Source organism: Taurulus bubalis (assembly GCF_910589615.1).
Source record: "Taurulus bubalis genome assembly, chromosome: 15".
Classification (NCBI taxonomy): Eukaryota; Metazoa; Chordata; class Actinopteri; order Perciformes; family Cottidae; genus Taurulus; species Taurulus bubalis.
This window is the reverse complement of record NC_136603.1, coordinates 3028913-3056885: the sequence shown is the minus strand read 5'-3', so window position 1 is coordinate 3056885 and position 27973 is coordinate 3028913. Positions and strand designations below refer to the sequence as shown.

The window sequence follows — 27973 nt, the reverse complement described above, 5'->3', positions numbered from 1 at the left end:
ACACTGAACGGTTTTATTTTTGGAGCGTCCGCGGGCACGGTGGCTCGCTCCCCAAGGCTTCAGTTCACTTCAGGATGTGTGGCCCTGTGGCACTCTGAGCCGGGATTAACAAGCAGAGAGCCGTTTGTCCCCCGCGACAGCCGCTCGCCGAAGGTAAACCAGTCAGACTCAAAGTGTGCCTGTTGATTGACCAGCTGGTGGTACCGCAGAGTGGCGCTGACCCGCCGGCTCGGGGCGCTAACCCGCGTAGAATTTGATCGATGCATGTGTGCACGGTCGGAACTCTTGAACGCATGATGCATATCAGACGAGGCTTTTCTGTGAGAGGAAGAGCTTGCAGAGCAGTTTTTAAAACATGTTTCTGCACATTTTTTTCTTTTGCGCCACGATAGACATTAGCAGCGATTAACCCTGCACACCAGCCTGTAGATTATTATTCTTTTCTTGGCCTTTGGATCCACTTTTCCTTGTAAATAAATGGTTTGTTTTGCAGTCTGAGGTCCAGCAACCCGCCTCAGGTGAGATTAATAAAGAGCTCGCCCTCCCTTTTTGTTTAATCGAGTTCTTCAGGTCTGGATAGATTGAGGTCATGGCACACTTTTATCCCAAAGCTAATCTTAAACGTTCCTCTTTCGAGCTGCTCCAAAGGAAGCCTCCCAGATATCCAACCCAGAGCCTTAAAAGGGGGACTTCTCATGTGTCAGCTGGCCTCCTTGTCACTGCAGGAGTCGCTCTGACGACAGGGATTCATGTTAACATTTGCTCAAAAGCAGCCAAACATTGTTTAAATTTCAAGTGAGCGGCGACATATCTCAGGAGGTATTTTTATGCTTCATAAGACAGATGCTCAAACTTGCAGAAAATATCCCATTGGGTGTAATAACCCTGCTTCTCTCAGTCCCAACTGGTGCTAACATGACATATATCAACATTTTAAAGGAGAAACACGAGGCTGAGCTCACAGTCGGCGCAGCTCTGAGAGGATTTGGGCTCGGGGGATTGATTTCCAGCAGACTGTGTGAGCGCAGGACGGCGGGCAGCAGGTGCTCGGTGTCAGTTGGCCGGTGTTTGCTCTTATTTCCTTTCGATCTAAAATTAGGACGTGGACCTTTTTCTAGTGTCGCCACCAAAGATCAACTCCAACAATCAGACGGAGAGAACAATCCCTGCTGTTGTTTTGTTGTTCTTTTCATTCAGTTTCATTGTTGAGTTGTTTATTGGTTGTTTTTTTGGTAGTGTGCTTGTTGTTCTTGTGCTTTTTGTTTGTTCAGATTATTTGTTGTTATTATTGTCAGTTGTATAGTTTCTTGTAGTTTGCTTGTGTTTTTTTCTTCCAGTTTTGACTTGCCATTTGTTTTTATTGTCATTAACAGTTTCATTGTTGATGCTTTTTTGTTTCTTGTCATTTGCTTGTTTCTTTTTTGTTTTATTTTGTTGAAATCTTTGACTAGTTTGTTGTAATTTTAAATAAAAGTAGTATTTTTGTTGACTTTTTAATTTTTGCAGTTTGCTTGCACAGTTTGTTTTCTTTAGTTTTCGTTCCCTTTTTTGGCTTTGGATTTGATTAAATATACATTTTTGTACGGATCCCAAAAAGAGTAGATATTTTACCTGAATTATGAAGATTCTGGTGAAATTATTTAAAAAAAAGGTAAATATATATTATAGAGGGAACAAAAATTGTGACATTTTAATATGAATTATTGTTTGTATAAGCTTTTTGTAGACATCATGTCGAGATTCAGCAGCAGCTCAAACTGGAAACATATCTTTGTCTTTTATAATCCTGGGAGCAGAAGGAGCGTGTGCTACATTTATTGTCGGTTAATTATGCTCCTGACCTTTGACCTCCCTCGTATAGTTTGTGTATTGTTTCTTGTAAAGACAGAAGTCCCCCCCCCTGGACCTGGTCACCCTCCTGTACGTGTCAATCATCCTCCTCTGGGTTCACTTTTATTTCCCGCAGAGGTCATTTTTAAATCCGACTGTCTCCTTGAGAGACTATTTCCATAAGTAGTTTGTCATCGTTTCAAAGCAGCCTCGCACACAAGCAGCAGCTTCACATGCCTTTCTATTTCCAACAGTGACGCTTCTTTTAGCCACGCAGCATCTTCAGGACCCAATTACGAGTTTTGAAAACCTGTTAACGAGCACGTTGTGACGAGGGCTCACAGTTTTCCAGACGCCATTAGCACCAGTACACAGCTGAGTCCACTGCACTGGGAACGCTGGAGACGCAATAATGAGCTCGCCTACACAGTGAATGACAAAGGAAGCAAACAGAGAAACTCTCAAACTGAAGTAATGAGGAATTGAACATCAGGAATGTTTTTAATTGAAGTTATTTCATTGTAAGACTACGGCTGAGATTATTATTCACAAAATAAAATGAAAAGAAAGACTCATTATTTGCTTTTTGTAAAATGATGTTTCACAAGATAATGTGTTATTACAACAGGATTTAAGTACATTTCCAACCTTGAAAAACAGAGAATGAAAGAAGTGATAGTGGCTAAGGTTTGTGCAGGATCAACGTTTCCATCATCCAAAAGTCTTCAAAGTCCAGCATGTGTTTCACAAGTCTTCGTAGAACTGTCCAGCTGGAAAAGGAGGAGAAAAAAATACGTATTGTATACTTGTTATACGAACACAATTAATGACCATAATCACGTATTTATTATATCCACGATAAAACAAACGGAGATTATTTGACCAGCTGCTAAAAGTATTTTCTGGCCCCGACTCTGTAATGGAACAAAAGCGCCTCAATGTTTCCAACAACTGCTCAGTGAGAGAGAACATCCCACCATGCAGCCACATATCTGCCCCGATATATTAATATTATAATTCACAGGCTGTGAAAGCAAATGCCAAAAACAGCAACGTGGTGCGTAATGAAACATTTAGCTGGATCTGGGCTGAGTTTTTGACTTCTTTTGGGGACACTTGGACTACAAATGATATTATAAGCATTTTGTTTTTGTGATCAAGCAAATCTGATGAAACTAACTTTTACATAGCAGGCCTCTTTTGATGAATACTTTGACTGTTTTGTGTTTGCTTTGCTCTTATTATAAGACATAGTCTGATGCGTCTCGTCTGTCTTTCAGGGGTCTGATAATGCTGATGGAAGTCGGCTACATTAATGGGCTGGAGCCTGACCTTTCTCAGCAGTATCCTCCGCCCTTACTGCCTAAACCAGGCAAAGACAACGCCAGGCTTCAGAAACTCAAGAAGAAGAGGGCCAAGAAAAAAGGCAGCCTCTCCCAGACGCCCGTCCCCTTTCGCTCCTGTTTGTCACCTGTCAACGAGGCGAGCACGGACCTCGAGCACAGCGACCAGTCCAGCCCGCCGGGGTCGCCGGACTCGGTCTGCGATGCGGACCCGTCAGTGTCCAGTTTCCCCTTTGAATCGATATACGATGACTCTGCATCTGCATTCCCTCATCCTCGGAGCAGCCCCTACGGCCTTTCTGGCAGATACACCCCTCAGTCCTACATAGCTCAGATCAGGACTTCTGAAGAGCAGGTGGCTCCGCTGTTTGAGTGCTCCTCGTTTTTATTCGATGACGTGACTCCTCTCATGATGCCACCTTCAGTTTCACCACCCCTACCAACACCTGAGCGGCTTCCAGCAATGACTCTTCCCTCCGCTTATAATTTAAACATGACTCCAAATTCCCATGGGTCAATCACAACAGTTCCTCCGGTCGCTGTGTCGCAATCCAGCACTAAAATATCAACTCACAGCCTGACTCTGTTTCCAGCCAACCCCAACTGCGGCCCAGGCCCGGCACCTTCTCAGATTACAGACCTACCTCCTCTTCCAGCGCTGCTATCGCTTCCAAACACTCAGACACAGCCTTTTGTCCAGAGGGAGACAAATGCCAGTTTAAGGGACAACTCTCAGAGCCAGACGTCGTCCTGGATGGCCAGACCAACCAGTAATGGCAACTTTGTTCCCAGCCAGATGTCCCCCGAGATAACCGCCTCAAAAATATCCCTTGTTGAAGCGGTTAAAGAGACGAAGCCTGACGCCCTACAAAGCAGGATTTATACGTCGAAGGCAACATTTTATGAGATCTCTAAACCTCCCTCCATCCAGGACCTTACGGCCATAAACCCAAGCTACGAGGGAGCATCGTTATCTGATGTGTACAGAAAGAAAACAGCGGTGACAGTGGTGAAATCGGATCAGAAATGGAATACGTCCATGTCCCAATGTGGAAGACCTAGGACTCCCTCTTCTACCCCAGCTCGAGTGTCAACTCCCTTTATTGAAATATCCAAACCAAACCCACTTTTATTTGCCGCTTTCAAGTCCTCCCAAGATCCTCAAGCTCCTGCAATTCCCAAGGAAGCTCCGAGACAGAAATCGGCGATTCAAACAAGTGTAATAAGTAAACCTTCAGCTGCCGCGGAAGAACTGAAGCAGACTGATGTTAATCACATTACTGGTATCAAACAAGCCAGCAACTATGAAAAGATAGAGGAGATACAGCAAAGGAGTACAATAAATCTAAGCGTTGATCATACTGATCTGTACCCAAGAGAGAACTTGGCATCAAGTAAGGCTGCACTTGACTCTGCTGTGGTAAAACCAACACTAATAGAACCAGTCGTCTCAAAACTACAAACAAACCAAGTTTCTGAAAGTGAGGCTTCGTATTTGCCGAAAGTTCCATCATTTTTTTCTACAGTACCAAATACTGCAAATATCAACCTTACGACTGTGATTTCAATTCAAGCACCACCAAGTCCAAGTCCCCTGTCCACCCCTCATCGCCCTCCTGCGGTCGATGCACGTAAGTCTTTGTCGTCACTGTTGGAGAGTCAAATGTCATTAGCGACCTCAAAGCCTAAATCACGATCAACATATTATGGGCTCACTCCATCTGAGTATGCTGCCTACGGAGGGATAAGGACTAAAGCTTCCCATCACAGCCCTGCAACCCCCAGGGCCAATGAGACCTCTTCAAACAAAACACAGTCAGACGTGGCTCAGTCTGATGCAACACTACAAATCAATGGACATCAAGATCTTCTGTCTTCGATGGAGGTTTCTGGTCCTAACATTTTAAAACCTCCAAAGGATGTTGAGCTTTCAGCTGAACGGATCGTCACACGTAGTAAAGATATGCTTGAGGAAACTCAGTTTGCAGCTCAAAGTATTGGAGTACAATCACTTAAAACATCAAACATGGACACAATAAAACCTGAGCTCCCCCTTGGCTTGTCACAGAACACAATGCAACAATCCACAAGTGATGCATCCACACCAAAAGCCTCATACTCTGAGGATCCAATACCAATGTCTAAAGCAGGTGAGGCAAATACACAAAGTGTGGCACTATTTTCTACAGAGGCAACGGGAAATACGACTCCATGTCTGACTGATAGCAAAGGTCTGTCAAGTTCTTCCCCACCCTTAGTGAAAGTAAAACTAAATGTTGAAACACAGTGTAGTTTAAAAGGGAGAGAGAAAGCTTGTAATGTTGAGAAAAAACAGACACGAGGAGAATCCAAGGTCACAAATGTCAAACAACAGTCAGGACATGTAGAGATATCCCCGGTCCAGTCTTTCCAAACTCCCAGTGGAGTCAGTTCATCAACAGCCAATGATCTCAATTTCCAAATCACTACCAAGCCTGTTAAAGACCCAGCCAATCGTAAAAAACTTGATGTTCAGTCTCCTGCCACAGATTTAGAGCCCAAATTATCAGGGAATGCCATCATAAATGGTGCATTAACCTTAGGAGTACAACAAGCCATCAAACTGGTTTCGGAAAGGCCACTGCCCAGTAAAGTGGCTGCTGAAGCGGTTTCACATAAGCCAAGTGAAGAAGTTAATCAGAACATTAAAGTGAGCAGTGAGGTTACTCTACCCAATAAAACAAACATGGGGAACATTTTGCCTTCTGTGGCTCGTAATACCAAACTTACCCATGACAAAACAAACACTGAGCCCCAATTGTCAAATATATTCCGCAAAGAATCAATTACCGCTACAACAGGAACAGTTTTGCAACACAAGCCTGTCACAGCATCTGTGTGTTCTGCACAGTGTAGTCGCAGCACGGTATCTGCAGCTGTACAAAGCACAAAATCCATGCAGCAGCTTTGCGCTGATACAAAAAATCCCAGGAATAGTCAAACAGTAGGACAGAGGATTTATTTGCCTGGAGAACGTCTCACTTCTCAAGCATCAAGTGCACCATATACCCCTGCTGCTAATGGTAACTTAGTGGGCAAACCTACCACAGAAACCAAACTACCTGACCTTTCTGTCATTGTAACCAAATCCCCTTCAGATATGACCTCCAATGCGCCCACAAAAGAGCCCCAAAAGCTCACCAAAATATTTGAGAATGAACTTCTAAACATCCAGAGTAGCATATCATCCAGTGGCCAAGATAACATTGTTCAAAGAGCAAATGTCCACACAAACTCAAGATTGACAGTAGTGTCCACACAAGTAGTTGGAACCAGCCATAACATTTCTGTTAAAGACGCGATACTGTCAAGTCAAGTTAATACAGAACCTAAACTCCCCGCTCATAATACTATCGACACTAACAGAATCGGCAACTCAACAGTACACACAGAATTGCAATCACAACTCACCAATGGAAGAATGCGTTTATTGACTGGGAAAACACCCACAGAGTGCCCCAGTGGAGCTATTATATCAGAAAACATTCAGACCAAATGTAGTATTGAATCAAGACCAGCTTCTAATCTTTTAAAAGGGAACACAGTGCTTAACACGCTGAGCGGTGCAAACAGACTGACTGCAGGATTGCCAACAGTCAGTAAGTCTTCCACAGACTCTGTCTCACTTGGACAACCAGGACGTTTAGAGCCTATTCAACACGGCGCACCTGTTGCAGAGACCGCCCAGTCCAACAACTCCAATTCAGGCAGCAATGTTCACGTCCCCAACACGCCTCACACAGAATCCATTATGCCTATGAAGACAGACCCAGCAGTGAGTAAACCATCATTTAATACCGTGCAGGTTTGTAAAACTACCATGCGGTCTAGCCCTACCATGAGGCATGTCACACCAAAAAGCCCTCAGCTGAGATTAGACAGACCCGCAAGTCTACCTGCAGCCATCAGTGCAAAACCCGTTTCTGGCCCTGTTGCTCAAACAAGAGTCTACAAAAACTCAAAAGCAGCCAATATTCTGGCTGAGCACAGATCAACCGAGACATCTGCATCACAAAGTACAACTAAATCCACCGTAAAAGAACAATCTCCTTTCGTTCAGCCAATTTTAGTCAATGAATCTGTAGCGAGTGTCCCTACAAGGACAACGCATCCTGTAACGTCTAAGACTGAGACAACGGTTTCTTCTTCCTCTGGTTATGTCATGGCTAACAGTGTGGAACAGCAAACCAGTGCCAGTCAAATCACGTTGTCTGGAGATAAAGTTCTAACCTCTGTTAGTTCGGTGAGCTCTCAGACTGGAGTGAAACAGTTTAGGCAATCTGTCACTAACACAAAGACATCTGTAGAAACCAACATTCACACTCTCCATGCCGTCTCACACACTCATTTAAATAACCACATTGCCTCTAATATTCAACCTCTTGCTGAAGCCACCAGAGACGCTAAAGCTCCACGCATCCCTTCTAGAAGAACTAAACATTGGAGCTCACCAAGAAGCTCTCCTCTACCAGAGGCAAGACTGCGTAATACACCAACTCAAAGTTATTCTCCAACCTTGCCCCCGTCTCCTCAAACTTCAGTCTCTTTAAACCATACTCCAGAAAAGAAACCTTCTTTGGTTCTTATGAAAGACCAGACAAACATTCCCATTACACCTCTTCGAAATAAAACACCTACTAGCACCGTTCAGCCGTCTGCTAAGTCGATCACAGAGAATATCTCAAAACCTACTACGACTAAGGGCCCTTCAGCCCTGGAGGTAGAAGTACTTTCCGAAATGCAAAAGATAAAAACACACATAGGAACCTCCCTACTAAACGCTGAAACTAACGCTCCCATCCAATCTGCCATTCCTGTTTTAACCAGTAAACCCACTCTAAAAGCACAACCTCCCACTAAGCAGGTAGAATCAAGACCTGTAGAAACAAAACCCTCAGTTGTAAAAACACAATCCTCAAAGTCTTCCCCCGATCCAGTCCAGATTAGCTCGCGCACCAGTAACGTTCAGACTTCGACACAGCTACCAGTAGAGAATATTTCCCCCCCAAAGCCAGCAACAGATACTGTCATGAAACCGTCCGTAGTTAAAGCTGCTGTGATTGACTCTGCCACTCCTGCCTCTCTGCCTCAGGCCTCAGTCTCAGTCAAAGCTCCATCCCCAAACAGAGGAATGTCACCGCCATCTCAGCCAAAAACTGGACTCAAAGACAAGGACGTTCCGAGGACCAAAGCTACAGCGGTGCCGACGGAAGCCCCGGCGGTCAAACCCTCCACGAAGTCAGCGACATCAACTGCATCTTCAACTGCTGACGACGAGAAGGCGGTGACGGCGGAGACCTCCCCTCCACCCGTTGAGCCCAAAGCGGCCCAGAAGCCGAAGGGCCTGAAGGGAAAGCTCAGCGGGTGGACGCGGCTCAAGAAACACATGGTCGTTGAGCCGGAGGAACTTTTGTTTCCAGCGACGAAGGCCGAATCCCAGGTCGAGAAGACGGATCAGGTTGTCAAGAAGTCACCAGCAGACCAAGGTTCTAATCAGGAAGTGGCTGACAACAAAGACGGTCTCAAGGGGTTTAAGATGTGGGACGTCCTCCTCTTTCAGATGTTCTCCACCAAAGACCGAATTATGCACCAGATCAACGCCAACAAGAAAGAGCCGGATAAGAAACAGGAACCCAAAGACAATCAAGGAGACGTTCCTTCTTTTGTCAGCCGGCTGCCGCTCTTGTTGTACAGCCCCCGGTTCGATGCCAGGAAGCTGAAAGAGGCGGCAGAGAAGCCGCTCTCGAAAATAGCCGCCGTGTTTGAAAAGGGGCTGATAAAACGCAAGTCGCAGGAGGACGAACACAAGGACTTCAACAGGAAGGCGCGAGGATTTGGTTCAACGAAAACTACAGATATTTAACTTGAACCGGTGCACAAGTATGTTTGGGATAAATGACGAGTGAAAAAAAAGAAAGATGCAATGATTTCAGAAAAGTGTGAGAACTTCAGAAATTTGGAAGAAATAAGACGAAACAATTTGTTGATCTATTTCATGTTTAGATCAATTGTATGAATCAGGGCTGCAGTAAGGAGGAATATTCTTGAGGGGGAAAGGATGAACAGTTCATTGATTATTGATTAACTATCAAATAAAAAGTCTGATTTTTTTCATCAGTTGTGGTTATTTAGGATGTATATGTCTATGAGTTAGTTTGTAAAGCTTTTAAATGTCATAAATAATAATAATACAGTTACATTAATACAGTTTGGGAATCTTTGCACTTTTAATAAAATAAAATAAGAATGTAACTTGACACAAGAAACAAAAAGATAATGCAAAGCAAGAAAGGAGCATTGCTGTGCAACTCTGCTTTGTCCGATTGTTCTTGTTTCATTTGATGATGGCCTAGATGTTGAATGCACGTACCCTCGACACTTTGATCGAGAGAATATTGTTTTATTTGACATGTTCTACCTTTTTTCTATTTTTCTAAACGGGCTTTTAGTTTACACCGCTGGTAGGCAGTTTGTAATCTCTGTAATAAATAGGGCTTTCACATTCCTGGAACAACAGGGCAGATGGATTTTTGAAAGATGGGAAAAACAGAGATGGATGAAGAGTCATAGTTGAGTCGAGTCAGAGCAGATTTAGGGTTCAGGAAGTTGGGTGTATGGAAGGAAACAAAATGGCGGGTGTCTGGGCTTTTGATCGGGGCAAGAAACTCCAACCACACAGGCTGAGGGCGAGGCAATATGCCCAAAACATCACGACACCCAAAGGATCCTATTCTGGTGTCGGGATGTGTTACTGTGTAGCGTCTGCACAGGGTTATAGGTCCGACGGTCAACTTTTAGTGTGATTGTTTCTAGTGGCTCCTGGGAAGTAATGTCAGGTCGCTTGGTCTACCACGTTGTTCTTGAAATATAAAATATAAAATGTATTGCTGATAGATTTTGATCATGAATGTTAGACTTTGGTCGATGGGATTCACCATTTTTAGTCAAATAATTGGGATTGTGGACGTTGCATGTATTTAATCATGCATAACACAATGTTATTAAACGTTGCTTATTAGGCATCTGCATGTTTGCACTCTCCCAGTGAGAATGTTGGCATGTTTGGGAGAAAAGTGACATTATAATTGTTGCTTTTTTGGGGGGGGTTTTCAGACCTTCTCAGCATACGTTTGCCAAACTCATCCCAAAAATCTAATTATTGTGTCATGGTATCACCAGTGTGCAGGAAATAAACTGGACAAATGTTGATTTTTTTCAGTTAAGTTTCTTCTGTTAGTTCACTATGAAAGTTGGGGATTCATTATTTTCATGCAAATTTGATGATTTGAGAACAATATTTCAATATTAAGTGTAAAACTGTAATTTCTTGCCTTGTGGTGGATCGTCCTGAACTTGTGAACAATGTCACCGAGTTTAGATTGTAACAGGATGTAGAAGTGAATGCCAGAGAATGCCAAATTTATGATGATGATGATGATGATGATGGTGATGATGATGGTGATGGTGATGATGGTGGTGGTGATAATGAAGATGCCTGCAGTATGAAGACAGAACTGAGCAGCTGGAGAAGAAGTCCAGGATGGGTGTGATGTTTCTGGTGCTGCCGTAGAGCATGTTTGCATGTTGTTGATATTTTGACCCTTTTTGTCTCTATTTCGGGAGTTTAAAAATGGTTGTTAACCCAAGACGACCATCCTGATGGGACATTTGTTTTAGGTGACGAGCCAATCAGAGAACTGTGTTTGTTCACTTTGCGATTCAAAAAGATGCATAAAGTTGAAATGGGAAAGTCTTGTTTTGTATTTTATTTTGTATTTTTTATCCCAGCGTTCACCCCTAAAATAAAGTTTCAAAAGAACTAAAGAACTGGACGTTTAAAAAGGTGACGCACAGCAGCTGAACAGTTGAAGAAACAACAGTGAAGCTCATTGATCCGTTTCAATAGGTTTTGAAAAACAACTTTTTATTGTTGGCCTTTTAATTAAATTTATAGACAATAAGAACAATATTGCATATCATGAGACTTCATGATCATTATTTTTGGTATGAAGTTTGTTGGTCATTTGTTGGTTAAATAAAACAAAAAAAATCATCTTTTGAATAGAAAGGAAAAATAATGAAATCCCAAATTTGGCGATGAGCATCGTTCAGTCTCTTATATCTATAACTTCTCTTCAGATGAATGACTTTACACCAGTTTTGCACGTTAAAGTAAAGTTAGAATGAGGTGCAGAAAAACCATAAATCTCTCTGAAGACGAGTCAAGTTTTAGCTACTGATGGTGTTAAAGTGAGTGAGAAAATAAGTAATTCAATAAAAGTAACATTTCTTTTAGTTTTGAACAAGATAAAAAAAATTGGCGTAGATTATTACAATCCCCAATGAATGCATGAATGAATGAGAGAATGAATGAATGGCCTCACCTGACGAGCAGTGTGCCTCCTCCCTGCAGTCAAAGTCCTCAGAGACCTTCTCATACTTTCCGTGACCCGTAACCACGAACTTATATCTTTTACCAGAAGAGCTCTCCTGAAATACAGGCGATGCAACTTCAGACATTTAACCGGCAACTTCAGTTGGTCCTCATTCAACCAAAACTCTCATCATCCCACTCATCTTTGTAGTAAATATTTCATATTAATACCCGAAAGATTACGACCAGTAAATAAAATAACATCAGTTTACAGTTTTGAATGTGCAAAATGAAATCTTTAATGCCAATAATTGAAGCTAGAAGAGTGTAACTGACTTATAGGTATTATTGGTGTCCCTGAATGCAGCCACAGGGAGGCAGACTTGTACTGACTGATGGTTTACAGCAGAGGAAAAGATGCTCGTTGTGGTTGAATGAGGCAGAAAGGAACAGAGAGACGAACGCTTGTTGAAAATTAAATGAAGTTATCAGAAAAAAACACAGTTGAGGAGAAAACGCAGAAATAAACAGTCTCTGTGGAAAAAAATGGATAATGTTAAAAAGTAAAAATCCTAATTTACCGCCGGTCTGGAGGGCGAGCTGCACCTGCTCCCGTCTTCACTTCCTTTCACCCACTGGTTGATGAGATTAGCCACGCCCACTTTTAAAGCATCTGCATCCTGAGCCAGAGAAGAAGGAGCGTTACCTCGTGCAACGTGACGCTTCCTCACGTGGAACATGAGCAAACAGACGAGTAGTTCATTCGTCGGGTCTCGCGGACCTTAGACGGCGTGCCGGGGCCGGCGCTCTGGCTCCAGGCCTCTCCGGCCTCGAAGAGGCTCTTCTTGGAGGAGACGGGCTCGGTGGGACTCGTCAGGTCCGCCAGCGCCTGAGTCCCCGAGCGGCCTTCCTGTGTGGACAGCTGTGCAAAGACAAGGTGAGAGTCGGGACGTTCAGGTTCAAAACACTGTGACGAAAGGCCGTGAAAAGAAGAGTAACTCGTGGGGTTTGACCTCGAGGGCGTGAGCGTACAGCTCCAGCTTCCTGTCAATCTTGGAAACGGCAACAGGTGGAAGCGTCTTCTTCACGTTACCGGAGCTTCAGAAGAGTGGAGGAACGTAAATGTTAGGAATCTGCTGCTGCACGAGCGTCGTGTTGAACCTTTTAAACTCCAATCCAGACGGAGTGATTGTTTTATAAAACTGTAAATCATAGCATGTTTTGTGAGGAAAAAGCCCCAAACTGCTGTATTTTGATGTATTGAACACCATAAGTAATATACAAGTGAAATATATGGTTTGGTACATGAGAAAATAAAAATGGCACAGATGTGCGCAAATCCACATTTTGGGGTCCTCGCCTGAATGTTCTCTGTTCTAAACCCTCTCTAACTTTGTTCTGCTTCACTTTATCAAAGTCAACCTTTGCAGAGAGAATGTTCACATATTGAGTTATGATTTGGGTTAGAGAATGTTCACATATTGTGTTATGATTTGGGTTAGTGAATGTTCACATATTGAGCTATGATTTGGGTTAGAGAATGTTCACATATTGAGTTATGATTTGGGTTAGAGAATGTTCACATATTGAGCTATGATTTGGGTTAGTGAATGTTCACATATTGAGCTATGATTTGGGTTAGAGAATGTTCACATATTGAGCTATGATTTGGGTTAGAGTTGGACCTTACAGCTGCATCATTTCAAAGAAATAATCATCCTTGAAAGTGATTTTTTTATAGGCGGACCTGAAACCTTTTCATTTTTTTCTGTGTGTCATCTTCATTTACTCTTAACCAGTAACATATAGACTGATATTTACACATCTGAACAAAATCTCACATGTGTACCTTTTATTATAACACAACATTATTCAAACAGCCCTAGTGGTTGCAGAGATGCACCCTTTAGTTTGGGGATGACATTTAGAGGAAAGGGCCTAAAGGTTTAATGAATACAAGGTGTGCTGCATCTCTGCAGCTACCTTCAGTCTTCATGTTTGGGAACATTTCAGGTATCCTCTTTTAAATCTCTCCTCACTCACCTCTTCCTCAGAGACTCGGTTCTCTCTATGATCTAAAGGAGAAGAAGGAAGACGTTCTGTGATTAAAACTGACGCTGTGTTAAAGTTCAGACCCACAAAGCAGCAGAGCGTTGCAGGGTGTTTTAGAAAAGCCCTAAAAGCCCGAAACATTGACCCGATTAAAATGAGCCGATTACTTTATTCATCTCATGATAATGGTGACAATATTCCACTTTTTTTTTTTATTAAAACATTTCAGAAATGAGGCAAATAAATCAGACAATTAAACATTATACACATTATAACAATAATATTATTAATCACAGGGCTGCATCTAATGATTAATCTGTAGATTAATTTTCTCTATTAATCTATTAGTTGATTGGTCTATAAAAGGTAAAAAAAGCCATTGTGAGAAATGTCGATCAATGTTTCCAAGACGATTTTGTCCATAACTCCATAAATGATGTATTTTACTGCCACATAGGAGCTTAGATAGCAGATCATATTCACATTTAAGAAGCTGGAATCAAGTAATTCAGACTTTTTTAAATTTAAAAACAAAATGATAGTAAGAATTATCAGAATAGTTGGCAGATAATTTAACATACGACAGCTATTAGAATAGTTGTTGGAGCTCTAAATGATAATAATACAGATAAGACATAGAATAGTGTTGGTAGTGACCTTGGACCGTGACCTTTGACCTGACTGTAGTCTACAGCCGCACTCACCGAGCATTTAGCGTCCGCTGAGACTCTGCTGTTCACTTCCTCCTGTGAAGAGAGGCTGCAGGTTACTCCAGGGCCAAAGTGACCTTTGACCCGGACCAAGTGACCACGAGAACAACTCGGACGTGAAGCATCGAGTTCACACGACGAGACTTACCGGGTAGAACTGGATGAGGAGTTTCTGCAGGAAGGAGACACGACACGGTTAACATGACATCATCGCACCATCAGCATCTTCACATTGAGTCAGAGACATCAGAGACATCGTCACTCTGAAGACTGGCGGCTTGAAGAAGAAGGTATGAGCAGGGCACGCTTTAGGGCGGGGCTACAAGGTGATTGACAGGTCTCTACAGGTCTCTATGTCACTGGCTTTAAACAAATGGTAAAAGGGATCTTTTTGTTTTATTTATCATAACTAAGTCCCTCAGTTGAGTTCAGAACTATTGTTCCTGAAGGTATGTTATTATCTCCATTGTTGAAAACGCCGTGCGACAGTAACCAAGAGGGGAGGGGCTTAGTGGAGGTTTGCTCAAAGGTTGCTGCTAAATGGCAGCAACTTTAAAATGATGTTTAATGCTTTAAAACCTTATTAACCAGCAATGTAATGGCGAAAATTGCGAATGGTTTTGCGTTCAACTAAATACTGAATATCTCCTCAACCCCAAAGTCTATTTGAATAATTTAAAAAGCTATAATATACAGAAAACCCGTGTGAACATAGATAATAAATTCATATATGTGTTCGTGGTATAGTAGTTAATGATAGTACAGTATGAAAAGAAAAATATATATAAAAAAGAAGAAACAAATTAATTGTTATTTCTTCTTATCGTAACTATATTAATGAACGCTGTTATAATATAACATAGCTCTACGTGTCAGGAAAGTGCAGTATCTCTGCAAAGTTTGGCTTTGATTGAGTGAAGTTAAGTATTTTTAATAATTATTTTAGTTCAGGATTTTCGAGAAATCCTATCAACTCGGCCAACACTGGGAATTCCCACTCCCTCCCTGGAAGAGACAGAGCCTGCACACATCTCCACAGTTCCTTACAAAATGATCTTTGAATCTGGGAAAACTTTATTGAACCCCCTCCGCCCCCACACACACACACACACACACACACACTCTCTCTCTCTGGTCCGGTGAGGTACCTTGAATGTGGGGCTCATGGGGCCGTAGTTCAGCGGCTCCTCTCCTCCATCTCTCCTGTTCCCCTCCTCACTCGTCCTGCTGCTGCTGTCCGTCAGACTCTAGACACCAACAGACATCACCGTGTCATCAGCAGAGTAAATAGTAAATATCTAATTGTGTTAAACATTATAACCTCAGTACCTGTCCTCTGGTTTGTGGCAGAACACTAGTGAAACGCTCTGCTGCTAAGAGCAGGAATGTGTTACGGCGTCTTACATTTCGACACACCCGAAAGTCCAAAGATGCATTCTTTGGACTTTTTATTAGTTTCAGGTTTGAAGCCAAATGTTAGGAAACGCTGAGAGGAAGAAGCAGTTGGAGTATTTTTATCGTAAAAAGGAAAGGTTTGTCCTGATGGAGGCACACGTGGACGATAGAGGTATTCTGCAGAGCGACAATAACACTAATGATAATATAATAAACCTTATACAGCGCTTGAAAACATAAATAAGTTGCTGTACATGGTTGCAACAGGATTAAAACATTCAGGACTGCAATGAGGCAAAGATGAATCAGACAATTAAAATGATACATGCATAAAAATGGGATAAATTGACTCAACAATGACATAAAATAAAAGCAATATCAGAAATATGTTGTAAAGAAAACAGCGTGGTAGCTTTAATGAATAGCTTGTTACTGATGTTACTTCTGCTTAACGCTTATAAACAAAACCAACTCAGAACAATGAGCTTCACAAATGTTTTTTACGAGGAAGGAAATGGATTCAACGTGTTCGCTGTTGAGCATTACAGGCTGTGTTTTGGTGGGTCACTGAAGGTGAACAGAAACCGTGATGACAAGAAAACAGAGTACCTGTGTTGTGAAAAGGGAAATATGAATGGCTCATAAAGTTAGCAAAAAGGAAACGGCTCCTCCTCTGGGGACCACGAGTGTAGTCAGTAAATTAGACGTTCATATTTAATGTCCTCCAGTCAACAAAAGCATTAAGATTCGTCCTCTGGGGACCATGAATATGTGCAGCACAATTCATCCGTTTCCCTGGTTCACCATTTCCTCGGTGAACCATCAGTCGAGGTATTAGTAGTACTAGTAGTATTAGTAGTAGTATTAGAAGCAGTATTATTGCAAAGCAAACCTTGTCTGGCATCCTGTGCTCTTCCTCCTCCTCCTCTTCCTCCTCTCTGTGTTTCTCCTCCCTCCTGAGGTGGAGGTATTCCTTCTCTTCTTCTGTGAAGCTCAGTTCTCCTTCCTCATCATCATCTTCATCTCTGGAGCTCCGTCGGGTTTCACGTGACTCCTTCTGCCGGGCAGCCTGCATCTCTTGGACCTCCTGCTGCTGCACCTCCTGCTGCTGCAACTCCTGCTGCAACTTCTGCTGCAACTTCTGCTGCACCTCCTCCTGCTGCACCTCCCCATCCACCCTGCAGGCCCTGCCGCTGCGAAGGAGATGATTTCACTAGTTAATAAATTGGAAAAGATACGGCTAAGAGGAGTTAGCATGTTCAGATCTTCCAACAGTCTCTTGCAAGTTCGTGAAATGGTCACGAAATGTTGTCCAGGTTGTTTTGTGTCCCTTGGAACAACTTTCTTAATAGTTAGGTTTAGGCAACAAAAAAGAAGCGTTAGGTTTAATTAAGCAACAAACCACCAACAGTTAGGATTAGGCAATACAACCACCAACAGTTAGGTTAAGGCAACAAAACCACCAACAGTTATGTTTATGCAACTAAACCACCAACAGCTAGGTTTAGGCAACTAAACCACCAACAGTTAGGTTTAGGCAACTAAACCACCAACAGTTATGTTTAGGCAACTAAACCACCAACAGTTATGTTTAGGCAACTAAACCACCAACAGTTATGTTTAGGCAACTAGACCACCAACAGTTATGTTTAGGCAACTAAACCACCAACAGTTAGGTTTAGGCAACTAAACCACCAACAGTTATGTTTAGGCAACTAAACCACCAACAGTTATGTTTAGGCAACTAAACCACCAACAGTTAGGTTTAGGCAACTAAACCACCAACAGTTAGGTTTAGGCAACTAAACCACCAACAGTTATGTTTAGGCAACTAAACCACCAACAGTTATGTTTAGGCAACTAAACCACCAACAGTTATGTTTAGGCAACAAACCACCAACAGTTATGTTTAGGCAACTAAACCACCAACAGTTATGTTTAGGCAACTAAACCACCAACAGTTATGTTTAGGCAACTAAACCACCAACAGTTAGGTTTAGGCAACTAAACCACCAACAGTTATGTTTAGGCAACTAAACCACCAACAGTTATGTTTAGGCAACTAAACCACCAACAGTTATGTTTAGACAAAGACAAACGGGAGTCAAAGACAAACGGGAGTCAAACACACCTCATCGTCCCCGCCACCAGGTAGGACGTCCTGTCCGGTTGGCCCACGGCGTGCTGCGGACGGGCGTCATGTGACAGGAAGACCGTTGAGCTGTAGGACATCTTGACTTCCTTTCTGTCGACGGAGACCTAGACAGACCAAAAGCAAAGCGGGTAGAAAGCAGGTTCATATTTAATATTAAGCTTGGAAAGTATGTTTTTCGTCTTCACGGAATCCTATAAAAGAGATGAGCAGCTTCAGAGAACCCATTATACCTCATTACGTTTAGTCACACATGTTCCAGTGGTGATGCTAATGGCAGACGATCAAAATATATATATATTTTTTTTTTCATTAGTTTTTTTACCCGATTGATGCGCTAGAAGAAAAGTCAGAGGATCACTAGAGTTACTACCGTTCATCTTCAGGGGAATGTGAATGGATGAATGAACTGAACCAAATTTCAATTTCAATTCATCCAAACACCGAATATCCGGCCCATCCAGAACAAGATGAGCTCCATGTGAAAGCCCAGTATGGTCTGTTAGGACCTGTTGGGCGGTTCACCTTCTCTGGAGGTCTCGCTGAAGCTTCCTGTGACCGACGGCTCCTCCCGGCCTCCTCTTCCTCCTCCTCCTCTTCACCCTCCTGCCGCTTCTCCTCTTCAGGCCGTGGTTTCCGCCGTTGTGTTGAAGGTCTCTGCCGCCCGGCCCTGCAGTCCGGCTGCACCTCCCGCTCACTACGATTCTCCAACCTGTGGCTCCAGTCGCTGAAGCCCTCGTCCTCCTCCAGAACCAGGCAGCACCGGGGCTTCAGCTCCTCGTCCGGCCTGAGGAGAACCGAGTGGGGGAACCGACAGGAAGTGGAGTCAAGCTATTGAAAGTTTTACTATGAAGAAATGCAGACGTGATACAACCATCAGTCAGTGGTTCAGAGGATTGATTAAAGGGATGAACCCTTCAGTCTGAATCTCAGCAGACGTGGACATTTTTTATGTTCTTGCTTTTTGCAACCAGTGAACAGGAAGTGACCCTATCTGGACTGAGGAGTGACGTAGCAACGCTGTATACATCTCTGGTCGCGACCTGTCAATCACCTTGTAGCACCGCCCCTAAAGCGTCCCCTGCTTTATGGTCTGTTTGACTCTAAATGACCATAATTTACTAAATGAACATCATGCTGTATTGAAGAAGACTTGAAACTAGAGATTGAGACATAAACTCATGTTCACAATTTTTACTGAGGGAATAAATCAAGAGAAGTAGAGTAATTTATGTAGACTTCTATACAATCAGAGGAGTCACCCCCTGGTGGTCAGGAGAGAGAATGCAGCTTTAACACATGAAGCATATACTTCTATACAACCAGAGGAGTCACCTCCTGGTGGTCAGGAGAGAGAATGCAGCTTTAACACATGAAGCATAGACTTCTATACAACCGGAGGAGTCGCCCCCTGGTGGTCAGGAGAGAGAATGCAGCTTTAACACATGAAGCATATACTTCTATACAACCGGAGGAGTTGCCCCCTGGTGGTCAGGAGAGAGAATGCAGCTTTAACACATGAAGCATATACTTCTATACAATCGGAGGAGTCGCCCCCTGGTGGTCAGGAGAGAGAATGCAGCTTTAACACATGAAGCATAGACTTCTATACAACCAGAGGAGTCGCCCCTGTTGGTCAGGAGAGAGAATGCAGCTTTAACAGATGAAGCATAGACTTCTATACAACCAGAGGAGTCGCCCATGTTGGTCAGGAGAGAGAATGCAGCTTTGCCGCCTGGCTGCCATTGTTTTTCTCACCTCTTCCATCTTGTTGCTAAATGCTAAAACCCGCTAATTCCAGATCTAAATGATGAGTGATGTCACAGGTCTGGTTGTAAAGATTCCCAGAGTGCAACACAGCAGAGAGTTCGGCTCCTGTTGCTGCTGGCAGGTAAACCGAGTGTCACCAGAGTGTTGATACAGGTGGCAGGTGGCAGACCTGCAGCTTCAGGCTCCATAGCAACAGAGACGGTTGCCCATGGAGACAGCAAACAGAGAGGCACTGAGGCTCAGCAGACTGGACCTCATCAGCGCTCACCGAACACCAAAAAGCTGAGGTTTCTTTGGACAAGAGACATTTAAGTGGTTTCTAAATGTGTTTAACTTCCATTTATTTCAGGGGATTTATCACAAAGTGCAAACACAGTTTCCACTGGTGTTCAATAACTGGTATTTTCTCAGTTTAACCTGAAATGTATCCGATCCTTTATGTTTATGATTATTTATTTCGTCCCTTTTCTTGGTCTGTCTGATAGTTAGCGACTGAAAAAGTCATATTTGGTGAGATGTAACACAGGGAAACCATTAATGAACAGCTCTATGTTTTGACGAATTACCTTTTTTTTGTGATTAATTTTGCAACGAACAAATTGTATTAATAAAATACTTGAAGCTACTTATATATATATATATATATATATATTTCTTCCTTTTTCCCTCACAGAATTTATTGCAAAACATTCAACAATTGAACCCCTTGATGCAAGAAGCTTTCTATAATCACAGCTAAAATACTAATTATTTTATTCTTGTGTGTTCTTAATAATTTGGGTCATGAAACCGAACGCTTGCTGTCGGAGTCTCAGCATCAGTGTTTCATGCGTGAGCTGCATTCACACCCAGTGCTCTAAAGGAGTCCAGTCAGCAGCTCCCGTCTCAGGTGATGAGGATGTTTTCACCTTTCTGATCAAACAGGAAACTGGTGCAGCAGCTCGATCAGCTGCAGCATCGCTGGACTCGTTTCCCCTGTAATCAGCGCTGCAGCAGGTTGAGACTCGAGGACAGTTACAGACCAACAATTTGACATTTCAGGAAGTTGCTTGTTGGATTTCTTGCGTCTCAACACTCTCAAATCTATATAATAAATGTGAAGCTGCAGCCAGCAACTGGTTAGCTTAGTTTAGCATAAAGAAAAGAATGTTTTTTGTCGGCAGATTTGCACAGAACCAGAATGGCCGTTGCCACCTGCTTCCAGTCTTTATGCTAAGCTAAGCTAGCTAACCGTGGAGACATGGACTAGCAGTGTTCTCACCTCATCCTCAACAAGATAGAAAATCAGCTTTTCCCAAAATGTCAAACTATTGCAGTTAATGTGACCTTTGACCACCAAATTCTAATCACTTTATCTTTGAGTCCAAGTGAACGTTTTTGCCAAATTTGAAGAAACTCTCTGCGAGCGTTCCTGAGATATCGTGTTTACAAGAATAGACCAGAGGCAGACAAATACTCGTAAAGACACTACTTACAATGCACTATATTTTAGAAACAAATGTATGTTATCTGATTCACTTTGATTGTGAATCTACAGCCACTTTACAACCAGCATGCGGGCTGGTCTCCAGCATTCGCAGCTAGAAGTACAAAGAATTATAAAAACTTTGTTTTGTATACAATCCACGAAATCATGAACGAAGGAGAATAAAAAGCAAAAACGCCCACTAAGAGCTGGTGATTGTGTCGTGGGATGGATCCAACAAACACAGAGTTCCCCACGAGAGACAAGAAGTCAAAGATCTATTCGTCTTAAACCTAGCTAAGTACGTGTTGTTGAACAACCTGAACATGGCGGCCGTTACACGAAGACGGGATCGGAGCGCGTCGTACTCACGGCGTGTTGTGAGCGAGCTCGTTGCGTTGGGGGCTCTCCGGACAGGAGGCGCGGCTCTCCGGACAGGAGGCGGGGCTCTCCGGACAGGAGGCGGGGCTCTGTGGCCAGGAGGCGGGGCTCTGTGACCAGGAGGCGGGGCTCTCCAGACAAGAGGCGGGGCTCTGTGACCAGGAGGCGGGGCTCTCCAGACAGGAGGCGGGGCTCTGCTCGCCCCTCGGCGTCTCCCTGGATCTCCTCCTTCGCTCCCGCTCCACCTCCTCGGCGTCCTCTTGGCTCCGCTGGGCCGTCACACTGCAACCGACACAACAACCTCAGGAAACATATCTGATAACCTGTAATCTTAACGCATCGCTTCCCTGTTAGGAAGTAGCTTTTATGTCACAGAAATAATCCTACTCCACACAGTTTGACGTGTATATTGACTCTGTATTTATTCTCTACCCGCTTCGACCCTGAGAAAGAATCCTCATACGAAGATTCATTCATACCTTGTGACCTGATATAAAAGGGTCCGCATTGTTGGGAGATTTGAGTTTAAGAGATTAAATATTCTCCAGACAGCCAGGAACATGAACACTAGATATATTCACTCGGCTTTCATCTGTTGCATTGAACATGTGTGAAAGTCCAACATGTCACTCCTCTCTTCTGGCTCCGTCTTTCCTCCAGATGTTGAGGCAAGGATTCACTCCCCTTCAGCCCCGAGTGAGTGAGTGAGGTCCAACAGCGTGAGGAGATCTGGCTCCTCTAGGTGTCGGGGCTTTGTTAAGCTGGCCGGACACTGATGTCTACATTATCTCTGTATGCTTCTTTTAAACAGGAACCAAGAGTCTCAAACCAGAAAGCAATGTCCCGACACTAAACCTGCTTAAAGGTTTGTGGATGAAATACAGGCTGATTTAGTGACGCAACCCAGTCGGCAGAAAATGTTCTGGCATTCTACGTTTCTGCAAACCGCAGATACGTAGAATGAGGAACCCACAATAAGTTTGGTATCAGCCTCATGTCGCGCTGACAGGAAGTACAATGTCACGTGGGATTGGGAGTCAACTGGTTGGATCTGAAAAATGCACTTTTTGGAGAATCCCTCCCAGAAATTGTGTTTTTCTTGCAGAATGCTATTTGTTAAGGTTGCCCAATACAAAATACAAAATACACAAAGTGCAGCTCGGAGGTTTTGGCCTCCATTGGCCATCGTGACCTCCCCTCCTCTGCGTGGAGCTCGTTGGTCAAGATGTCCATCATCAGAAATCAATGACACCTCATGTCTTACTTCATGAACACCCTGCAGCCAATCACAATGGAGGATTCACCCACACTATTGTATAAGAAAAGATAGGATAGTCCTCTATTAGTCCCACGGCGGAGACGTTTACAGGATTACTGGAGCATGAAACAGAGAAAAGTTTCTCCTTTCAGTTATAGAAAGCTCATTCCGTTCTCATGTTTCCAGAGGGGCTTGATAACAATAACCCTTTTTTTATTGTCCATGCACATCTGGTGGAGCTCTGGCCAGCTGCTGTTTCACTTCGTTTCAGTCTCTGGAGGGGAACAGGAGGGGAGTCATCCCGAGAAGCCAGAACGTCATTATAGTTATGGAGGTCTGGAGGAAATCAACAAGAACTATGGAAATAATCCGTCAGCCGATGGGCTCGAGATCCCCGATCTGTGGAGAGAATCTGCTGGTGTCTAAAGAGTTTTAAAGGATAATTATGGTTTATAAGTTGGATCACATTTTTATAGGTTTGGCCGCGATATCGTTATCGAGTAATTGTTCCGAGCTCAGGGAGCTGATGCCACCACGACTAAACATGCCTGAAACCAACACTGAAGCCAATCTATCGCCTACCAGCATCCATCAGATCACAGCTCACTCCTTGGCTGAACTTTGACCTCCTCACAATGAGGGATCTCCATCGCTTCAGGTTCACTCGCTTTTTGTTTTACTTCCAAATAAAGTGCTGTACGTCGGTTTAACTGGTTTAAGACGATCAAAAACTCTGGAATGAACTAGAACGTTTCATCCTTGACGGCGTTGGAGATGAGCGACGAAGTCTTCCGTCCTCGTTCTGCGCAGCAATAGTTTCCAACGTGTTTAAGTTCACGTGAGGCTTCAGACCATCAAGTGGATATCTTCCAAAGTTACAGTTTTGTGTTTCCTTGTGCAGCTGGTGCTACTGGATGACCAGTAGCACGAGTAAAGGGGGACCGGTCTCGGTGCTCATTCATTTGGGTTTCTGGAGCTCCAAAACTGTGAAATAAGACGACCCAGTCAGTGTTTCTGTGGGTTTCCTAGGTCAGAAAACATGAAGTGATTCAACAAGCCAATCAGATGAGGCTCCCCAGCCTATGAGTGTGAGTAGCTCCACCCAGTTTGAGATCTACCTTTGCAAAGCTACGCCAAGTCGATCAGAGTTAATCAGAGCAGACTGGGCTTTTTTAGTGGGTGAACAAAATAAAAATTTTAAGAAGCGTGAAGAGCGTTTTTTTGTCCTGATTGGACGACCTTTTATAAAACGCCCCCGAGTGACTGGATGACGTAAGTGAGGCCGAAGACGCTCTAACCGCCGTTCCACTGCGACTCTTAAAGAGACAGGCGCTTTAACGGAGTTTCAGATAGACGGTGAATGCACGTATATTCAGACAGAAAGCATGGGGGAGGGGGCGCAAAGTGTTTTTTGGGAATATTAAGGGTCTTTTATATCAGGTCACAAGATACAAATCAAGAAAAAAACATGGTATAAATCCAAAAGAATAAATAAAAACATGTTTGGTATCAAATTAAACATAAAAATCAGGGCTACTATAATATATAATCCCCATGTACAACCTCTAAATACAACTCAAACTATAAATAGGATTATGGGTTAGGGCCTGAAAAAGAGCCCGACATGTCCCCTTTAAGATGAACTCTGCACAGCACGAGAGTTCAAACGCAGCATCAGGGAGGAGGACCGGCCTGCAGCTCGGTGGTTCTCATTACAGGGTGAAACACAACGCATGCAAACCATTAGCTTGTGTAATGCAAAGGCATGGACCCAAAAATATGATTAATTCTCCTAACATGTCAACCAGTCAGCTCATCAAACATTTGGCTGAATAAATGAATGAAATCACCGCTAGGAAAAGAAGAAACATCTTAAAATATAAAAGTCTGGAGCTGCCGGCGTTGTCGTGGCTGTTGGTGAGGACGCCGGCGGCCGGGAGTCAAACATGCTGCGGTTACTTTGTGGGAAAGTGACCTACATGAGGTCAGACCCACTGGAGGTGCAGAGGGAGCCGTGCTGGCAAGGGCCGGCCGTTAGTTAGTTAGGGAGCCATTTTTTAGGAGGAACTGGATCAACTGGGGAAGAGGTTAGATTGACCGCCTGAAACGCAACAAAGGACAAGAGAGCGAAGTCCTTAAAAAGGACCTTATGCATGTTTAAAAAGCTTTAGCCGACAGCATTATCGTATGTTATTAAGTGTTTTCGTACAAACCAGATAACTCACGCTGATTGATTAAATGTTTGTTAACATATCCGGCATATTTGTAAGGGGAAGTGAAGGCAGTCACAGTATTTTGTTAAAGTTAGGGAACGATCGTCTGCTTTGAGACAGAAAAGTCCGCAGTGAGACACAAGAGATGTTTCAACCAAAACTAAAATCTTTCCCCAAACCTGAAGCAAAGTGCTTTTGTTGCCTTAACCTAACTTTCTGTTAATTAACGTAATGTCGTCCCAGAGAAAACGTAGCTGGAGGCTATTTCACAAACCGTGAGACTGTGTTGCGACACCGCAGAGTAAATAGCAAAACAGTGCAGTACTTTATATAGCTGTACTTGTTCAGAGAAAGGGTTGCTTGTGCACACAAGGTTAAAAAAAAAGAAAAAGTCTTTTGGGATTTCGGGGGCTGAAATTCCTCTGAACACAAAGCTGTAAACCAGCTGTGATGACCGATGACACGTCGAGATCAAAAGCACAAACGCAGGAGATCACAAACGGTTAAAAGTTGTAAAAGACGAGCCGTGTCTTCGGGGTATCGGGTCTGCGGGACGGCCTGGACTTCAGGTTCCCCCGGAGTCTGCCGGGACATTTAACTGCTGCGGAGCGTGAAGCCAGCTCACTGGAGGAACGCAGTCTGATCACTCTTTCCACCATTTACACAATGAGGCAATGGAGGCCAGAACTGCATTTTCTTTGTGTGCAGGAGGAGAGAAGGGGGGGAAAGGGGGGGGGGATTTAGCCAGACGATGATGTCATGGCCAGATGATGTCATGGCCATTAAGGAAGTTGGGGCTATAAAAGAAGCCATTGAAGTCAGATCAGAGTTTAGTGTCATTTTCAGTGAAGTCATTCAGCAATGTTCCAGTGATCGCTGAGGCAACAAGAACCTCCCTGAGGAGTTAGGAAATTAGGAGATAGGAGTTAGGAGATTATGAGATAGGAGATAGGAGTTAGGAGATTATGAGATAGGAGTTAGGAGTTAGCAGTTAGGAGTTAGGAGATAGCAGTTAGGAGTTATGAGATGAATGCAAACATAGAAAACAACAAAATAAATTAGGCTCCTGGAGCCTTTTAATCAATAGAAAACCGACTTTCCTCTAAATGTCATCCCCAAACTAAAAAGGGTGCATCTCTGCAACCACTAGGGCTATTTGAATAATGTTGGTTATAATAAAAGGTACACATGTGAGATTGTGTTCAGATGTGTAAATATCAGTCTATATGTTACTGGTTAAGAGTAAATGAAGATGACACAGAAAACAATGAAAAGGTTTCAGGTCCGCCTATAAAAAAATGACTTTCAGGATGATTATTTCTTTGAAATGATGCAGCTGTAAGGTCCAACTCTAACCCAAATCATAGCTCAATATGTGAACATTCACTAACCCAAATCATAGCCCAATGTGTGAACATTCTCTAACCCAAATCATAGCTCAATATGTGAACATTCTCTAACCCAAATCATAGCTCAATATGTGAACATTCTCTAACCCACATCATAGCTCAATATGTGAACATTCACTAACCCAAATCATAGCTCAATATGTGAACATTCTCTAACCCAAATCATACTCAATATGTGAACATTCACTAACCCAAATCATAGCTCAATATGTGAACATTCTCTAACCCACATCATAGCTCAATATGTGAACATTCTCTAACCCACATCATAGCTCAATATGTGAACATTCTCTAACCCAAATCATAGCTCAATATGTGAACATTCTCTCTGCAAAGGTGGTGGAGGGGGGGGATTGGTTAAATAACAGTTGACTGTATCAAGAGGCCAAACTATATATATATATATATGTAAAACTATTTATCGTGTTGCATCACCAAACATTGGTTCTAATGAGAGCCTTTCACATGGGGACATGTTTGTCCCCATGAGGCCACCGTAGGTCTCACACACTGTGAAACAAGGTGGGGAAAGGTTTTTTACCAGTTTCATTTTTCTAAATTACTTCTTTATTCATCAGCAAAAACAGGCGTAAAGAAAACCTTTTGGCTGGTGTTTGTTGTTGTAATACTATGTCTGGCCACTAGAGGCCGAAGCCGACTAACGCACGTTCCAAATCGGACGATAAGCGTTCATGTTTTCTTACGGGTGAGTGTGACAACAAAAACAAAAACTGTCACAGATTTTTAGAAAAGTAACTTAGAAAAGTGATACTGGGGAAAACAATGTTTGGAACGAAAAGGCAATACAACATGAGAGAGAACATTTTGATGAGATTTAGAAAATGGATAACCAGAATGTATTTTTCTCACCTTTTTCCCTCTCAGAGCTTCCATACAATAATATATTATATTATTCTGGTTTATTCCAGTTGTGTAACAATTGGAATCTTAATATTTAGTATAAATATTAATATTTAGTATAAATATTAAGATACACTCAGATGCTTCACAGTAAAAGTGACACAATCAAAACTACACGAGAGTCGGATAGTTTCACGTATCAATGCAGATTTTTTTATATTTAAATAAAAGTTGTTTTTAATCGCAAAAAGTGTTCTAAAGTATAAAAAGTAAAAGTACTCAATATACACAGAGACCGGTCGCTCTCACTTTTACAATATAAAAATGATTATGTCATCAAGTCAATATGGTGGAGAATCTTTATAAATATATTTGAAATACAGCTGCACACTCAGGTTTTTATAACTTTATCTGTCAAATAACTGCAGCAAAAAGGTAATGCAGTAATAACAGTAGAATACAAGAAGTGACTGGTTTTGTCCTGCAGGTAAACAACAACAACGTCTCTCTCTCTCTCTCTCTCTCTCTCTCTCTCTCTCTCTCTCTCTCTCTCACCTGATGAGGTTCTGCAGGAGCTGCCTGCTGGAGCTTTTCCTTCTGAGGGACTCAGACATGGTGGACTGGGCTGCTCCTGCTCCTGGTTCCGATTCTGGTCTGCGTGCAGCCTCTGGTCCTGGTCCTGGTCCTGGAGGCTTAGACGTCTCTCTCTCTCTCTCTCTCT

At 43.0% G+C, this 27973-nt stretch overlaps 2 protein-coding genes across 2 annotated transcripts; one reads left to right on the top strand and one right to left on the bottom strand.

The window, feature by feature from the left end:
• The first annotated feature begins 64 nt into the window (after positions 1-64).
• LOC306747980 (uncharacterized protein) lies at positions 65-11010 on the top strand. The gene is made up of 3 exons (XM_079231088.1): positions 65-153; positions 3111-4222; positions 7604-11010. The coding sequence occupies exons 2-3, from the start codon at positions 3121-3123 to the stop codon at positions 9073-9075; spliced, it is 2574 nt and encodes an 857-aa protein (XP_079087214.1). The 5' UTR covers positions 65-153; positions 3111-3120; the 3' UTR covers positions 9076-11010.
• Positions 2309-27915, bottom strand: LOC306748006 (uncharacterized protein). The gene is made up of 14 exons (XM_079231117.1): positions 27808-27915; positions 21503-21793; positions 18421-18682; positions 17875-18002; positions 16636-16936; positions 15497-15595; positions 14497-14520; positions 14343-14384; positions 13630-13661; positions 12600-12684; positions 12368-12508; positions 12168-12266; positions 11597-11702; positions 2309-2600 (listed from the first exon to the last, which is right to left on the bottom strand). Exons 1-14 carry the CDS (start codon positions 27864-27866, stop codon positions 2575-2577), a joined length of 1695 nt encoding a protein of 564 aa, XP_079087243.1. The 5' UTR covers positions 27867-27915; the 3' UTR covers positions 2309-2574.
• Between the last annotated feature and the right edge of the window lie 58 nt (positions 27916-27973).